This window comes from Nerophis lumbriciformis, linkage group LG18, assembly GCF_033978685.3.
Source record: "Nerophis lumbriciformis linkage group LG18, RoL_Nlum_v2.1, whole genome shotgun sequence".
NCBI classification, from domain to species: domain Eukaryota; kingdom Metazoa; phylum Chordata; class Actinopteri; order Syngnathiformes; family Syngnathidae; genus Nerophis; species Nerophis lumbriciformis.
Window position 1 is genome coordinate 43,094,901 of NC_084565.2, and position 19,158 is coordinate 43,114,058.

Below are 19,158 nucleotides of genomic sequence, written 5' to 3' on the forward strand. Positions count from 1 at the left end.
TTCCCAAAGGTCCCAAAACCCTGAAATGGGACCATGGGCCCAAAAAGGTCCCAAGGGACCCCAAATAGGACCATAATATCCTAGAAGTCGCAAAAAAACCCAAATAGGATCATAATTCACTTTAAGGTCCCAAAGTAACCCAAGTAGGACAATCTACCCTAAAGATCCCAGAACCCACCAAAAGGGACCATCCTCCCACTAACAGTCCCAAAGTATCCCAAATATGACCACCTTCCTTAAAAGGTCCCAAGAACCCTAAAGGACCATCTTCCCCTTTAAGTGCCCCAAGTAGGACCATGTTCCCAAAAATCCTAAAAACCCAACGTCTGACCCTGGGCCCCAAAAGTTCCAAAAAGACCCCAAATAGGACCACATTCTCCTACAGGTCCCAAAAGACCCCTCTTAGTACCATATTCAATTAAAGGTTCCAAAGTAATCCAAGTATCATGTTCCCAAAGGTCCCAAAACCCCGAAATGGGACCATGTGCCCCAAAAGGTCCCAAAGGACCCCAAATAGGACCATAATATCCTAGAAGTCCCAAAAGACCCCAAATAGGATCATATTCACTTAAAGGTACCAAAGTAACCCAAGTAGGACAATCTACCCTAAAGGTACCAAAACCCACCAAATTGGACCATCTTCCCCTAACTGTCCCAAAGTACCCCAAATAGGACCACCTTCCCTAAAAGGTCCCAAAAACCCTAAAGGACCATCTTCCCCTTAAAGATCCCAAAGTACCCCAAGTAGGGCTATGTTCCCAAAGGTCCTAAAAAACCCAAATCTGACCCTGGGCCCCAAAAGTTCCAAAAATACCCCAAATAGGATCATATTCACTTAAAGGTCCCAAAGTAACCCAAGTGTGACAATCTACCCTAAAGATCCCAGAACCCACCAACAGGGACCATCTTCCCCCTAACAGACCCAAAGTATCCCAAATAGGACCATCTTCCCTAAAAGGTCCCAAAAACCCCAAAGGACCATCTACCCCTTTTAGTACCCCAAGTAGAGCCGTGTTCTCAAAGATCCTAAAAACCCAACGTCTGACCCTGGGCCCCAAAAGTTCCAAAAGGACCCCAAATAGGACCACATTCTCCTACAGGTCCCAAAAGACCCCTCATAGGACCATATTCAATTGAAGGTTCCAAAGTAATCCAAGTAGGACAATCTACCCTAAAGATCCCAGAACCCACCAAAAGGGACCATCTTCCCCCTAACAGTCCCAAAGTATCTCAAATAGGACCATCTTCCCTAAAAGGTCCCAAAAACCCCAAAGGACCATCTACCCCTTTTAGTACCCCAAGTAGGGCCGTGTTCTCAAAGATCCTAAAAACCCAACGTCTGGCCCTGGGCCCCAAAAGTTCCAAAAGGACCCCAAATAGGACCATATTCTCCTACAGGTCCCAAAAGACCCCTCTTAGTACCATATTCAATTAAAGGTTCCAAAGTAATCCAAGTAGGACAATCTACCCTAAAGATCCCAGGACCCACCAAAAGGGACCATCTTCCCACTAACAGTCCCAAAGTATCCCAAATATGACCACCTTCCCTAAAAGGTCCCAAAAACCCTAAAGGACCATCTTCCCCTTTAAGTGCCCCAAGTAGGACCATGTTCCCAAAGATCCTAAAAACCCAACGTCTGACCCTGGGCCCCAAAAGTTAAAAAAGGACCCCAAATAGGACCACATTCTCCTACAGGTCCCAAAAGACCCCTCTTAGTACCATATTCAATTGAAGGTTCCAAAGTAATCCAAGTAGGACAATCTACCCTAAAGGTCCCAGAACCCACCAAAAGGGACCATCTTCCCACTAACAGTCCCAAAGTATCCCAAATAGGACCATCTTCCCTAAAAGGTCCCAAAAACCCCAAAAAGTACCATATTCCCCCTAAATAACCCAAAGTACTACCTCAAATAGGACCATCTTCTCTAAATGTCCCCAAAAACCCCAAAAAGTACCATATTCCCCCTAAATAACCCAAAGTACTACCTCAAAAAGGACCATCTACTCTAAATGTCCCCAAAAAACCCAAAAAGTACCATATTCCTCCTAAATAACCCAAAGTACCTCAAGTAGGATCATGTTCCCAAAGGTCCCAAAACCCTGAAATGGGACCATGGGCCCAAAAAGGTCCCAAGGGACCCCAAATAGGACCATAATATCCTAGAAGTCGCAAAAAAAACCAAATAGGATCATAATTCACTTTAAGGTCCCAAAGTAACCCAAGTAGGATCATGTTCCCAAAGGTCCCAAAACCCTGAAATGGGACCATGGGCCCAAAAAGGTCCCAAGGGACCCCAAATAGGACCATAATATCCTAGAAGTCGCAAAAAAACCCAAATAGGATCATAATTCACTTTAAGGTCCCAAAGTAACCCAAGTAGGATCATGTTCCCAAAGGTCCCAAAACCCTGAAATGGGACCATGGGCCCAAAAAGGTCCCAAGGGACCCCAAATAGGACCATAATATCCTAGAAGTCGCAAAAAAAAACAAATAGAATCATAATTCACTTTAAGGTCCCAAAGTAACCCAAGTAGGATCATGTTCCCAAAGGTCCCAAAACCCTGAAATGGGACCATGGCCCAAAAAAGGTCCCAAGGGACCCCAAATAGGACCATAATATCCTAGAAGTCCCAAAAAAAACCAAATAGGATCATAATTCACTTTAAGGTCCCAAAGTAACCCAAGTAGGACAATCTACCCTAAAGGTCCCAGAACCCACCAAAAGGGACCATCTTCCCACTAACAGTCCCAAAGTATCCCAAATATGACCACCTTCCTTAAAAGGTCCCAAGAACCCTAAAGGACCATCTTCCCCTTTAAGTGCCCCAAGTAGGACCATGTTCCCAAAAATCCTAAAAACCCAACGTCTGACCCTGGGCCCCAAAAGTTCCAAAAGGACCCCAAATAGGACCACATTCTCCTACAGGTCCCAAAAGACCCCTCTTAGTACCATATTCAATTAAAGGTTCCAAAGTAATCCAAGTATCATGTTCCCAAAGGTCCCAAAACCCCGAAATGGGACCATGTGCCCCAAAAGGTCCCAAAGGACCCCAAATAGGACCATAATATCCTAGAAGTCCCAAAAGACCCCAAATAGGATCATATTCACTTAAAGGTACCAAAGTAACCCAAGTAGGACAATCTACCCTAAAGGTACCAAAACCCACCAAATTGGACCATCTTCCCCTAACTGTCCCAAAGTACCCCAAATAGGACCACCTTCCCTAAAAGGTTCCAAAAACCCTAAAGGACCATCTTCCCCTTAAAGATCCCAAAGTACCCCAAGTAGGGCTATGTTCCCAAAGGTCCTAAAAAACCCAAATCTGACCCTGGGCCCCAAAAGTTCCAAAAATACCCCAAATAGGATCATATTCACTTTAAGGTCCCAAAGTAACCCAAGTAGGACAATCTACCCTAAAGGTCCCAGAACCCACCAAAAGGGACCATCGTCCCACTAACAGTCCCAAAGTATCCCAAATATGACCACCTTCCCTAAAAGGTCCCAAAAACCCTAAAGGACCATCTTCCCCTTTAAGTGCCCCAAGTAGGACCATGTTCCCAAAGATCCTAAAAACCCAACGTCTGACCCTGGGCCCCAAAAGTTAAAAAAGGACCCCAAATAGGACCACATTCTCCTACAGGTCCCAAAAGACCCCTCTTAGTACCATATTCAATTGAAGGTTCCAAAGTAATCCAAGTAGGACAATCTACCCTAAAGGTCCCAGAACCCACCAAAAGGGACCATCTTCCCACTAACAGTCCCAAAGTATCCCAAATAGGACCATCTTCCCTAAAAGGTCCCAAAAACCCCAAAAAGTACCATATTCCCCCTAAATAACCCAAAGTACTACCTCAAATAGGACCATCTTCTCTAAATGTCCCCAAAAACCCCAAAAAGTACCATATTCCCCCTAAATAACCCAAAGTACTACCTCAAAAAGGACCATCTACTCTAAATGTCCCCAAAAAACCCAAAAAGTACCATATTCCTCCTAAATAACCCAAAGTACCTCAAGTAGGATCATGTTCCCAAAGGTCCCAAAACCCTGAAATGGGACCATGGGCCCAAAAAGGTCCCAAGGGACCCCAAATAGGACCATAATATCCTAGAAGTCGCAAAAAAACCCAAATAGGATCATAATTCACTTTAAGGTCCCAAAGTAACCCAAGTAGGATCATGTTCCCAAAGGTCCCAAAACCCTGAAATGGGACCATGGGCCCAAAAAGGTCCCAAGGGACCCCAAATAGGACCATAATATCCTAGAAGTCCCAAAAAAAACCAAATAGGATCATAATTCACTTTAAGGTCCCAAAGTAACCCAAGTAGGATCATGTTCCCAAAGGTCCCGAAAACCCTGAAATGGGACCATGGGCCCAAAAAGGTCCCAAGGGACCCCAAATAGGACCATAATATCCTAGAAGTCGCAAAAAAACCCAAATAGGATCATAATTCACTTTAAGGTCCCAAAGTAACCCAAGTAGGATCATGTTCCCAAAGGTCCCAAAACCCTGAAATGGGACCATGGGCCCAAAAAGGTCCCAAGGGACCCCAAATAGGACCATAATATCCTAGAAGTCGCAAAAAAACCCAAATAGGATCATAATTCACTTTAAGGTCCCAAAGTAACCCAAGTAGGATCATGTTCCCAAAGGTCCCAAAACCCTGAAATGGGACCATGGGCCCAAAAAGGTCCCAAGGGACCCCAAATAGGACCATAATATCCTAGAAGTCGCAAAAAAAACCAAATAGGATCATAATTCACTTTAAGGTCCCAAAGTACCCAAGTAGGATCATGTTCCCAAAGGTCCCAAAAACCTGAAATGGGACCATGGGCCCAAAAAGGTCCCAAGGGACCCCAAATAGGACCATAATATCCTAGAAGTCGCAAAAAAACCCAAATAGGATCATAATTCACTTTAAGGTCCCAAAGTAACCCAAGTGTGACAATCTACCCTAAAGGTCCCAGAACCCACCAAAAGGGACCATCTTCCCACTAACAGTCCCAAAGTATCCCAAATAGGACCACCTTCCCTAAAAGGTACCAAAAACCCTAAAGGACCATCTTCCCCCTACAGATCCTAAAGTGCCCCAAGTAGGACCATGTTCCCAAAGATCCTAAAAACCCAAAGTCTGACCCTGGGCCCCAAAAGTTCCAAAAGGACCCCAAATAGGACCATATTCTCCTACAGGTCCCAAAAGACCCCTCTTAGTACCATATTCAATTGAAGGTTCCAAAGTAATCCAAGTAGAACAATCTACCTTAAAGATCCCAAAAACCAAGAAAAAAGGACCATCTTCCTCCTAAATGTCCCAAAGTACCCCAAATAGGACCATCTTCCCTAAAGGTCCCAAAAACCCTCAAAAAGTACCATATTCCCCCTAAAATCCCAAAGTTCCCAAATAGAACCATAGCCCCCAAAACGGACCATCTTCCCCTTACATATCCTAAAGTACCCCAAGTAGGATCATGTTCCCAAAGGTCCCAAAAACTCGAAATGGGACCATGTGTCCGAAAAGGTCCCAAAGGACCCCAAATAGGACCAACATATCTGAGAAGTCGCAAAAGACCCCAAATAGGATCATATTTTTAATTTAAGGTGCCAAAGTAATCCAAGTAGAACAATCTACCTTAACGATTCCAAAGTTCCCAAGTAGGTCCATCTTCTCTTAAGATCCCAAAACCCCCCAAAAAGGACCATCTTCCCCCTACAGATCCTAAAGTACCCCAAGTAGGATCATTGTCCCAAAAACCCGAAATGGCACCATGTGCCCCAAAAGGTCCCAAAGGACCCCAAATAGGATCATAATCACTTAAAGGTCCCAAAGTACCCCAAATAAGACCATCTTCCCTAAAGGTCCCAAAAACCCTAAAGGACCATCTTCCCCTTAAAGATTCCAAAGTGCCCCAAGTAGGGCCATGTTCCCAAAGATCCTAAAAACACAAAATCTGTAACCCTGTGTCCCAAAAGTTCCAAAAGGACCCCAAAGAGGACCATATTCCCCGACATGTCCCAAAAGACCCCTCATAGTACCATATTCAATTAAAGGTTCCAAAGTAATCCAAGTAGGACCATCTTCCCTAAAGGTCCCACAAACCTCAAAAAGTACCATATTCCCCCTAAAATCCCCAAACCCCCCAAAAAGGACCATCTTCCCCTTACATATCCTAAAGTAAAGTAAAGGATCATGTTCCAAAATGTCCCAAAAAACAGAAATGGGATCATGTGCCCCAAAAAGTCACAAAAGACCCCTCATAGGACCAAATTCAATTAAAGATTCCAGTGTAACCTAAGCAGGACAATCTACCCTAAAGGTCCCAAAACCCCCCCAAAAAGGACCATCTTCCCCCTAAATGTCCCAGAATACCCCAAATAGGACCATTTTTTCTAAAGGTTCCAAAAAACCTCAACAACTACCATATTCCCCTTAAAGACCCCAAGGTAAGACCATGTTCCAAAAGGTCCTAAAGACCAGAAAATGGGTCCCTGTGCTCTGAAAGCTTGCAAAGCACCCCATACCATATTCACCTAAAGGTCCGAAAGTAACCCAAATAGGACAATCTACCCCCTAAAGATTTCAAACAGGACCATTGTCCCCTTATAAATCCCAAAATACACCAAGTACCCAAAACGGGCTTAGTCCTAAAGTCCCAGTGCTCCTAAAGGTCCGAAATGTATCTAAAGAGTTCGCGGGTGAAGCCAGGGCCAGGACGGGGGTCATTTTGGGTGCATTTTAGACCTTTTGGGCTACCCCATTTATCATTAGGACAAGTGGGGTTCTTTAGAGACCTTCCCAGATCTCTCCAGGGTTTAATTCAGTTGGCAATTACTGTAGGGTTGGCAAAAACTGCCAAAGTCCATTCCAACCGTAAGTGTGTTAGGTGGACCTTGACACAGAAAAGGTGATGCATGAGTGATGTTTGTGTCCCACCAGCCCTGCCCAAGCCTCCCACCTCCCTCATCGTGACAGAGACCACCGCCACCAGCGTCACCTTGACGTGGGACTCCGGCAACCCTGAGCCTGTGTCCTACTACGTCATCCAGTACCGGCCCAAAGTATCAGAGAACGGCTTCCAAGAAGTGGACGGCGTAGCGACCACCCGCTACAGTATCGGCGGTCTCAGCCCCTTTTCCCAATATGAGTTCCGGGTCATGGCGGTCAACAACGTGGGCCGAGGCCTCCCCGGCACCACCGTGGACACCCGCACAAGTGAGCAGGCGCCCTCCTCACCCCCGCTCTACGTCCAGGCCCGCATGCTGAGCCCCAGCACCATGCTGGTCCAGTGGGAGCCCCCCGAGGAGGCCAACGGGCAGATCCGAGGCTACAGGGTCTACTACAGCTCCGACCAGGAGGCGCCTCTCAGCGCCTGGCAGAAACACAACACAGACGACAGTCAGCTGACCACTGTCGCTGATCTGACCCCGGACCTCACCTACAGTGTCAGGGTGCTGGGCTTCACCTCGGTGGGCGACGGACCCCCATCTGACGTCCTGCTCATCAAGACTCAGCAAGGAGGTGAGGACTGGTTCTGGACGCTTGTGACATATTCATCGTCTTCATCCCTTTTTCTCGCTCCAGTTCCGGCGCAGCCGTCTGGTTTTGAGGCTGAAGCCGAGCTGGACTCTCGAATCATGCTGTCTTGGCTTTGGCCCGTCCAGGACCCCGTCGTCGGTTTCGAGCTGCTCTACTGGGAGGCCAACAATCCACAGGACAAGGTAAATGGTCTTCAGTGCAAGGGTCTGGTCCGAGACTTGATGGTTGATCACACATTGAGAAGTTGATTTTTGGTGCTTCTTAACATTTGGCAGCACACCGTCACGTTTGAGCCGTCTGGATCGTACGGGGTGGACGGGCTGAAACCTGACACGGTCTACATGTTCTCCCTGGCTGCCAGATCTGAGATGGGCTTAGGAGTCTTCACTCGTCCCATCCAGGGAAGAACCGTCCAGTCCAGTAAGTACAGGCTCACACTAGACTAAACAACAGAATGTTCCGGCCTGGGTGTGAGGGTTTCCGTGGACTTGTGACGGTCAGTAACTTCTAGCTGGCCTTTAAACACTCTGGTCCCGGAAAAAACATAAAACTGAAGAACGAACCAACTTGGAATGGACTGTCTGATCTCCTACATCAATGTCTCCACTTTGACTTCCTTCCTGTGTGGACGGTCTCAACGGAACATCTTTTGGAAAAAGGCTGATTCCAGAGTCCGTATGGTTCTGGTCCGCCCGATCGGACTCGCCCCCTATGTCGTCCCCTCCAGCCGCTCCTCGCTCCCCCTCCGCTACATTGTGGTGTGCTCATGTGACCTGACTGTGACACCATCACTCATGTTTGCTCGTCTCTGGACTGTGAAGACACTTTTTACTTCGAAACCTTTTTCGGAAAGAAAACCGTTCAGGACGTCCATGCTAACATATTAGCATAGCATGCGCTCATTGCTTTGATATGCTGTGATGTGTGTTACTGTATTTTCCAAACAACGTTCTCTTTAGTGTTTTAGTCTCATGAATGTAACGTCTCCACGGTCCAGAGGCTGAGTTTGTCTTTGTTTTCCATTATCCATCCTGCTTGACCTTTAAACCCTCCCCATCCCCACTTCCTCCCATCAGCCCCCTCAGCCCCTCCCCAGGACGTAAGCCTGCTCAGTCCGAGCTCCACGAGCGTCCAGGTGAGTTGGGCGGCGCCGCCTACAGACCGCCACCACGCCGGGATCACAGGCTTCTCCCTGGCCTACCGGGCGCCGGCCGGGGAGGACATACAGCGCCACCAGGTGTCCGGGATCGGCGCGGACGCCCGCGGCTACGTGCTGCTCCACCTGGAGAAGTGGACTGAGTATTTGGTGTGGGTGAGAGCTCACACCGTCATGGGGCCCGGCCCGGAGAGTCCGGCGGTCCGCATCAGAACTCAGGAGGACGGTACGTGGACGGAGACAGGAAGTAGTCTGGGAACAACAAGGAAATGTTCATTATTGTCCGCCTGCTCCTACCTTGCAATCATTTCTGTGACCCCTTAAGACAGGTGTGTCCATAGTGGTTTATAAGCCATATTCTCCTAGAGGTCCCAAGAGACCCCTCTTGGTACTATATTTAATTAAAGGTTCCAAAGCAATCCAAGTAGGACAATCTACCCTGAAGATCCCAAAAACCCCTAAAAAAATTACCATCTTCCCCCTAGAATCCCAAAGTTCCCAAATAGGACCATCTTCTCTAAATGTCCCAAAAAAACTAAAAAAATACCATATTCCCCCTAAAATCCTAAAGTACCCCAAGTAGGATAATGTTCCCAAAGGTCCCAAAACCCCGAAATGAGACTATGTGCCCCAAAAGGTCCCAAAGTACCCCGAATAGGACCATAATATCCTAGAAGTCCCACAAGACCCCAAATAGGATCATACTCACTTAAAGGTCCCAAAGTAACCCAAGTAGGACAATCTACCCTAAAGGTCCCAAAACCCACCAAAAGGGACCATCCTCCCCCTAACGGTCCCAAAAACCCTTAAGGACAATCTTCCCCTTAAAGATCCCAAAGTACCCCAAAGGGCCTAAAAACCCCAAATCTGACCCTGGGCCCCAAAAGTTCCAAAAAGACCCCAAATAGGACCATATTCAATTAAAACTTCCAAAGTAATCCAAGTATTGCGATGAGGTGGCGACTTGTCCAGGGTGTACCCCGCCTTCCGCCCGATTGTAGCTGGGATAGGCTCCAGCACCCCCCGCGACCCCAAAAGGGATAAGCGGTAGAAAATGGATGGATGGAAGTAATCCAAGTAGGACAATCTACCTTAAAGATCCCAAAAATCCCCAAAAAAGGACCATCTTCCCCCTAAATGTCCCAAAGTACCCCAAATAGGACCATCTTCTCTAAAGGTCCCAAAACACCCCAAAAAGGACCATCTTCCCCTTACAGATCCCAAAGTACCCCAAGTAGGATCATGTTCCCAAAGGTCCCAAAACCCCGAAATGGGACCATGTGCCCCAAAAGGTCCCAAAGGACCCTAAATAGGACCATATTCACTTAAAGGTCCCAAAGTAACCCAAGTAGGACAATCTACCTTAAAGGTCCCAAAACCCACCAAAGTTGAAATGATAAAGTAGTAATGTTGATACTAATAATAATTATAATATGTGTTGTGTTGCCTTCAATACGTAAACATTGTCTTTCTTAGCTTATTTTTTGGATTTGTCAGTATTGGGCCCTCACAAAAACAGTCCTAACGAGCCATGTGAGAAGGCGTTCACGTCCAATTCCCGCTAAAAAAGTACTTTTTGTTTATGTAAAAGGAGCGCCGGTACCTTAAAACGGGTCCCACAAGCCGCCACGTGACTTACAGTGCGTTGTTGTTGTTGTGTTGCGCCGCAGTGCCCGGGGCCCCGCCCAGGAAGGTGGAGGCCGACGCCGTCAACTCCACGGCGGTCCGGGTGAGCTGGAAGCCCCCCCTGCCGGTCAAGCAGCACGGTCAGATCCGAGGGTACCAGATCATCTACTCCAGGCTGGAGAAGGGAGAACCTCACGGCCAACCCCTCATCATGGATGTCTCCCTGCCGGAAGCTCAGGTGAGCACTTTTGTCTCTCTTCATCTTGTACTTGTAACTTTGTCCAGAGACACAAGTAGAGTACATATTTATATTTATATATTATTCATGATGATCATTATATTTGCTGGGGTTAGTCAGTTAGTTATAGGCGGCTTTTAGAGATGCGCGGATAGGCAATTTATTTCATCCGCAACCGCGTCAGAAAGTCGTCAACCATCCGCCATCCACCCGATGTAACGTTTGATCAGAACTGCACCCGCCCGCCATCCACCCGCACCCGCCCGAAGTTTTATTTACGGAGGCAATAATTGAGCATGGACTTCCAATCGCACTGGCTGATCACATGGGACAGTTAAATGTTTGTCATGCAACCTTTAAAAATCATTACGCGGTGATCGCGGTCCCAAAAATAAACTTTTCTTGCATGATAATGTCCAGAAAAATTCGCTTTATATTACTATAGAGTCCTTTTAACGAATGAGTTTGATGGTTTATCACAAACCTTAAATGAAAGAAGTCCTTTGTTCTCCTGCACCATGCATGCGCTTTGGCCTTGCTTCGTGTTTGGTGCACAATCCTGTCGGCTGTATTTCACAGCACGACATACTGTTAAAAGTGTTTATACTATTTATGCTTTCAAGTCCAAGTTGAAGAAATCTTGTTAAATGTTGACAGCATAACTACCAAAATACAGAAGTATGTCCTTCATATTTTTGCAGTGCTATTTCTGTTGAAAAGTTCAAATGATTACATTAGAGATGTGATGTGCCACTTTTCAAGTGTCTGATGGCTTAAATTAATTGTCATTAATTTTTCATATTTTGAATTCTTTTGAAAGGCTTACAAAAAAACTACATTTGAATTGTAATTCCATGCTATTGACAGGACTATTAATTTGAATGAAGTTAGCTTACCATGTTTACAGTATGATAATTGTGATAGAAATGTGAATTTTAGGCACAGAATATTTTTTACAATTGAACAAGGCAGTAGATTATACAAGCTTGGACAGAAAGTTAATAATGACACCAATTTTTTTTTTAATGGAATTGTTTAGTACTGTTTTACCATTTGTTTACTGTAAAAAGTGTTTATACTGTTTATACTTTCAATGAACAAATTGAAGTCTTGTGAAAGGTTGACAGGATAACTGGCATTAACTGTCAAAATAATTTCAAACTATTGAAGTTAGCTTACAGAATAAACATGTCAATCAACCCATATGATTTTTGCTGTAATATTTTTGTTTTGAAAAGTCACTGTGACTGATAGAAAAGTGATGGTTTTAGCAACATTTTAACCTGTCTGAATGCTAATAATCATTTTGCGTCGGGGGGCGAAGCCCTGAACCCTCCACCAGGACTTTGTCCTGGACCTACCGGGGCCTGCGGCCCTTGGACCCTGGCTACTAGGTTTTTCTGATTTCAAAAGTTGGCAGGTATGGTGAGGTTATAAAGCTTTTGCCTGTTAAAGAAAGGAGACTGATCCAATGCAGCACTGACATTCGCGTGCCACGCTGTCACGACCCAGACGCACACCAGTGCGCAATCATATGGGAGCCGCGCTGAGCGCACCTCCAAGCGCGTCTCGCTGCCGGCGACGGCCAGGTATGGGCCCACGCTCCAGCGCCATCCATTTTCAGGGCTAGTTGATTCGGCAGGTGGGTTGTTACACACTCCTTAGCGGGTTCCGACTTCCATGGCCACCGTCCTGCTGTCTATATCAACCAGGGTGAGCCCCACCCCTTTCGTGAGCGCACTGCGCGCGGAGTGACCCCTGTTACGCGCCCCCGGCAACAGGGGTGGCGGGCAGGTAAGCTGCGCGGGCGGAGCGCGCGTAGTGACCCATGTTACGAGCCCCCGGCCACGGGGGTGGTGGGCAGGTAAGCTGCTTACCTGCTGCGCGTGACGCCGGCCGCGGCGAAGGCGGACGAGGCGGGGTGTCGGTGCGGTGGGCGCGGTGGTGACCCTGGACGTGCGTCGGGCCCTTCTCGCGGATCGCCTCAGCTACGGCTCCCGGTGGGGCCCTCTCGGGGGAAGGGGCCTCGGTCCCGGACCCCGGCGAGGCGTCCCTTCTCCGCTCCGTAAAAGTGTCCATCTCTTTTCTTTTTTTTTCTTCTGTTGTGGCATATGCTGCAGGTGCCTGCTCGTTTTTCGTATGTGGGTAACAACATTTAACTATGTATATATATTTCCCAATTGGTTTAACTGCCACCCGCAAAAAAAAAATCAAAAAAAAAAATCTAATTAATCCGCCCGACCCGACCCGCGCGCGGCTAAAATCTTATTTTTTTTAATTTCATCCGCCCGATCCGCGGATAATCCGCGGACTCCGCGGTTGTGCCCGCAAACCGCGCATCTCTAGCGGCTTTTGATCAAACACTCCAAAAAAGTATCATGCCCAAAATCCTTACCCCTATTGGTCCGCCTCCACCCACAGAGACAAAAGTGGCCCAAATATGATTTTTTTTTTTTTAAATCTTATTTGTACACAGCTGACTGTTTACACTGCAGGTAAAACAATGTAAACCCGCACAGGCCCCAATGTGGTCCCAATGTGGTCCCAATGTGGCCCCGACGCCACTTGCATGAGCGAAAGTGAAAACAGAGGAAGTTGACCGGATTCCGTAAATGAAAAAAGGAAGTAGCTACTACTACTACTACAAAATAAAATAAAAGTGGCCACACTGTTTAGACTGAAGTCACATTGGAAAAGATCACATTCCAATCCAGTGTTTCCCACAGGACAGGCATCTATTTGTGGTGGTGTGGTCGGCGGGGGGTGGCTGCGGCAGCGGCGATGACCAAGAAGAACGCTGAGTTGGAATATAATTACAACATTTTATGTACATATTTATATACAGATTTGAACAATTAGTGATTCACTGAAATATATTTATCAATTGTGGTTCTTACAAAAAATATATCTTATAAAATATAAAAGCTAAAATGTCTCTTAAAGCTCTGCCCCTTTAATTAGTGCATACTAAATAATTTAACTTTAGCCTACTACTACAACCATATTATTTACCAGCAACATGAAGTGAAACAGAGGCAGAGGTGTCCTGCCACAGTCAGTCAACCTCCTCCTCCTCCTCCTCCTGCTGCTGCTGAACAGGTCGCACCTGTGGTCCGGACTGTAGGCCTACCTCCTCTCCAAGTCGAGCCCTTTTCGGCCGTTGAAAATATTTTTCTATACTCATCTGTGTGAAGGAGTGAACATCCAACATTAGAATGTATTACTAACGAGCAGAAGCGCTCTATGTACAGTGCCGTCTAACCAGCAGCTCAACACATGCAGGGTTCAACGTTAAGGTTTTTTTCTACTTGCCCGACTTCTCAAATCTACTTGCCCCAATATTTTTACTTGTCCTGCCTAGGTTTTTTTCTGGCTGTGTAGTGTTCATGGCTTATATCTTACTACAATCCTTCCCGTTGACTATTTACAACACTACACAGTATTTATTATTATTATTATTATTATCTATAATTACATTTAAATGGCATTGCATACATGTAAAATTAAATGCTATTTCACATTATTTGACCAGTAGCAGTACCTGTTTAAAGCCCGATCACAGTTGAAATCTTGAAATGAAGGGCCTTTAATGGCCAAAACATTAACCTGGACAACATTTTAACAGCTGGTTGGCTCACATTTTATTCTTTTCATTGCATTCACATGCTGCAGTGGACAGTGGACAATTTAGCTTTAGTCCACGTTTATTGACAACATGGTTATAACCTGGACACGTTAGCTCGTCGGTATTGTAACACGTGACTGTTACTACGAGCGTCTGCCCGGCCCGAGTCAAACAGCGGCGGTGTTAATGAAGCAGCGTCAGGCTGCTCACCGTCAGTGAAACGCTCGGTGAAATCACGGATTAACGTTAAATATATGACGAGCCGCGAGCGATACAGCTATAACCTATCTACCTATATTACCCTCGTATTTTGATCCCGTCCGTCCGTCCGTCCCTCTTCTTCTTCTTCTTCTTCTTCTTCTTCTTCTTCTTCTGGCCCACCAGGTGAATTAAGTGCTATTGGCGGAGTTACATTGCATAGTAGGCTACCGCCATCTACTGCACCGGAGGTGTAACTACAAGCAACATTCACAGACAGTCCCGTTGCTTTTATGAGCGGTCGAGCGAGTCAAAAGCCGAAAAATCCATTTGTGGCGGACGTAATTCTTTCGTGGCGGCCCGCCACAAATAAATGAATGTGTGGGAAACACTGGCATAAGATATATATATATATATATATATATATATATATATATATATATATATATATATATATATATATATATATATATATATATATATAATATATATATACATATATATGTATATATATGTATATATATATATATATATATATATATATATATATATATATATATATATATATATATATATATATATATGTATGTGTGGGAAAAAAATCACAAGACTATTTCATCTCTACAGGCCTGTTTCATGAGGGGGGGTACCCTCAATCATCAGGAGATTTTAATGGGAGCATTCTCATACCATGGTTTATATAGGGCACAGAGTGGGTGGGTACAGGCTGGCGTAGGGGCGTGGTGATTGGCTCATGTGTTACCTAGGAGGTGTTTCCGTCTATGGCGGCATGCTGTTACAATTTCGCTGCGCTTGTTGAGGGATGACAGGTCTGGACGGTAAATGATAAACAGTTTCTCTTTCAAGCATAGGTTGCATCTTTTATTACCACTATTGTAAGGTGTGCTGGATGCAAGAATTTGCCATGTTATTGAATATTCAACATTATTGTCTTTGAGGTCCCAAATGTGTTTGCTGAGTTCTGTGGTATTTCGCAGGTTTTTGTTCCTGAAAGAAGCCTTGTGATTGTTCCATCTGGTTTTGAATTCTCCCTCGGTTAATCCTACATATGTGTCGGATGTGTTAATGTCCTTGCGTATTACCTTAGATTGGTAGACAACTGATGTTTGTAAGCACCCCCCGTTGAGAGGGCAATCAGGTTTCTTTCGACAGTTACAGCCTTTGTTGGTTTTGGAGTCGCTCTGTCTGGGGGCCGACGGCTGATTTGCAATTGTTTTGTTGTGGTTTGAGATGATTTGTCGTATATTGTTCATGCAGCTATAGCTCAATTTAATGTTGTTCTTGTTGAATACTTTTCTTAGGGTGTTGTCTTTGGGAAAGTGTTTGTCAATCAGATTGAGGAATTTGTGTCCAATGTTAGTTGAGACGTTTTTGCTGTATGGGGGGTTGTACCAGATGATGTCGTTTCGTTTTCTGTTCTTTTTTGGCTGGTTTCCTGGCGTGGGTTCATAGGTTCATATATATATATATATATATATATATACATATATATATATTAGGGTTGTCTCGATACCAATATTTTGGTACCGGTACCAAAATGCATTTCGATACTTTTCGATGCATTTCTAAATAAAGGGGACCACAAAAAATTTCGTTTTTGTCTTAATTTGAACAAAAAGTCTTAGTGTACATGAAACATATGTTTATTATTGTCATTTAGTCCTTAAATAAAATGTTGAACATACTAGACAACTTGTCTTTTAGTAGTAAGTAAACAAACAAAGACTCCTAATTAGTCGTATGCAGTAACATATTGTGTCATTTATACACCTATTATTTTGTACACATTATGAGGGACAAACTGTAAAAATGGATTATTAATCTACTTGTTCATTTACTGTTAATATCTGCTTATTTTTTTTATTTTAACATGTTCTATCTACACTTCTGTTAAAATGTAATAATCACTTATTCTTCTCTTCTTTCATACTTTACATTAGTTTTGGATGACACCGCACATTTAGGTATCGATCCGATACCAAGGATCATACATTGGACATATTCAAAGTCCTCATGTGACTTTATAAACATAATATGAATTTTTAGGAAAAAAGATTTTGTGACGATAAAAAATATCGATGTAGTATATCGACTAGATACGCTATTGTACTTGGTATCATTACAGTGGATGTCAGGTGTAAATCCACCCATGGCATTTGTTTACATTGTGACGGCGGTGAGCTATTGTATCCTCCTACGGTGTGTAGTGAAGCATGTTTAGCTATTCCTCGTCCTCCAGTGATAATGATACTTGTAATAAACTTACTTTATTTGTCGCCATGGAGGCGAGGATTAGTGATTTAGAAGTAGCTAAAACACTGCGGATGGATGTTAGTTGCTAGCTAGATCTCCTAGATGTATGATAAAACTCCTGATTGGGGGGGGTCGTCATTTGTTATATTTGTCATATTTTGGTTACACGGGCCAATGCACATAAATGAACTTATTAAACATCAACGTGCCAGATTGTAGCCAAAGGCTCATTTCCATCCGCAGTCCCCGGCAGCTTGATGGAATATACACCAGGGTCCATAAAAAGTTCAGTGAGACAGCAGCAACATCAGACATAAACAGTACAATAAAACACACACTCAGATATATAACGCAAATAAAACCAAATGGAGACCCTTATAAAAGAAGTGGGTTGCTGCATGACCTCAGCTCAGGACAGATGTAGTGAAGACTGTTGTGCTGAAGGAAGAAAATACACATCTCCCTTGGTCCTATTGTACGTGGAGTTAGCATTTATGCATGGAAAATTACACCAAAAAATTCACACTTTGACCTTGTTCACACTTTGACCTTGTTCACACTGCAGGTCAATTCGGTGGCTTAGTGCGATGAGTGTTGGTGCAGGTGAAAGAGAGCGGGTGTTGTTGATATGACAGATCAAATTATACCGACAATTTAATTGGAAAAAAAATTCAGTGTAAAAAAATTCAGTGCTTAAAAATTCAGTGGAAAAAAATTCAGTGGGAAAAAATGTACTTGTTAAAAAAAAATTCAGTGCATAAAAATTCAGTGGAAAAAATTCAGTGGAAAAAAATTCAGTGGAAAAAAATGTAATTGTTAAAAAAAAATTCAGTGCATAAAAATTCAATGGAAAAAAAGTGTTAAAAAAATGAATTGTATAAAAATGTAATTGTTAAAAAAAATTCAGAGTATAAAAATTCAGTGTAAAAAAATTCAGTGTAAAAAAATGTAATTGTTAAAAAGAATTCAGTGCATAAAAATTCAGTGGAAAAAAAAGTGTTAAAAAAAATGAATTGTATAAAAATGTAATTGTTAAATAAATTCAGTGCATAAAAATTCAGTGGACAAAATTCAGTGCATAAAAATTCAGTGGAAAAAAATTTAATTGTTAAAAAAAAATTCAGTGCATAAAAATTCAGTGGAAAAAATTCAGTGCATAAAAATTCAGTGGAAAAAAATTCAGTGGAAAAAAATGTAATTGTTAAAAAAAAAATTCAGTGCATAAAAATTCAGTGGAAAAAAAAGTGTTAAAAAAATGAATTGTATAAAAATGTAATTGTTAAAAAAAATTCAGAGTATAAAAATTCAGTGTAAAAAAATGTAATTGTTAAAAAGAATTCAGTGCATAAAAATTCAGTGGAAAAAAAAGTGTTAAAAAAATGAATTGTATAAAAATGTAATTGTTAAATAAATTCAGTGCATAAAAATTCAGTGCGAAAAAATTCAGTGCATAAAAATTCAGTGGAAAAAAATTCAGTGGAAAAAAATGTAATTGTTAAAAAAAATTCAGTGCATAAAAATTCAGTGGAAAAAAAAAGTGTTAAAAAAATGAATTGTATAAAAATGTAATTGTTAAAAAAATTCAGAGTATAAAAATTCAGTGTAAAAAAATTCAGTGTAAAAAATGTAATTGTTAAAAAGAATTCAGTGCATAAAAATTCAGTGGAAAAAAAAGTGTTAAAAAAATGAATTGTATAAAAATGTAATTGTTAAATAAATTCAGTGCATAAAAATTCAGTGGAAAAAATTCAGTGCATAAAAATTCAGTGGAAAAAAATTCAGTGGAAAAAAATGTAATTGTTAAAAAAAAATTCAGTGCATAAAAATTCAGTGGAAAAAATTCAGTGCATAAAAATTCAGTGGAAAAAAATTCAGTGGAAAAAAATGTAATTGTTAAAAAAAAATTCAGTGCATAAAAATTCAGTGGAAAAAAAAGTGTTAAAAAAATGAATTGTATAAAAATGTAATTGTTAAAAAAAATTCAGAGTATAAAAATTCAGTGTAAAAAAATTCAGTGTATAAAAATGTAATTATCAAAAAAAAATTCAGTGCATAAAAATTCAGTGGAAAAAAAAGTGTTAAAAAATGAATTGTATAAAAATGTAATTGTTAAATAAATTCAGTGCATAAAAATTCAGTGGAAAAAATTCAGTGCATAAAAATTCAGTGGAAAAAAATTCAGTGGAAAAAAATTCAGTGGAAAAAAATGTAATTGTTAAAAAACAATTCAGTGCATAAAAATTCAGTGGAAAAAATTCAGTGCATAAAAATTCAGTGGAAAAAAATTCAGTGGAAAAAAATGTAATTGTTAAAAAAAAATTCAGTGCATAAAAATTCAGTGGAAAAAAAAGTGTTAAAAAAATGAATTGTATAAAAATGTAATTGTTAAAAAAAATTCAGAGTATAAAAATTCAGTGTAAAAAAATTCAGTGTATAAAAATGTAATTATTAAAAAAAAATTCAGTGCATAAAAATTCAGTGGAAAAAAAAGTGTTAAAAAAATGA

General features: G+C 42.5%; 1 protein-coding gene across 1 annotated transcript in view; it reads left to right on the forward strand.

The window, feature by feature from the left end:
- ptprfa (protein tyrosine phosphatase receptor type Fa) overlaps positions 1-19,158 on the forward strand; it is a 429,990-nt gene that overhangs the window by 302,447 nt on the left and 108,385 nt on the right. The window contains exons 8-12 of the mRNA XM_061978426.1: positions 6,937-7,518; positions 7,582-7,718; positions 7,812-7,956; positions 8,613-8,918; positions 10,363-10,556. Coding sequence (XP_061834410.1) covers positions 6,937-7,518; positions 7,582-7,718; positions 7,812-7,956; positions 8,613-8,918; positions 10,363-10,556 — 1,364 coding nt within the window. The remainder of the gene's footprint in view (positions 1-6,936; positions 7,519-7,581; positions 7,719-7,811; positions 7,957-8,612; positions 8,919-10,362; positions 10,557-19,158) is intronic.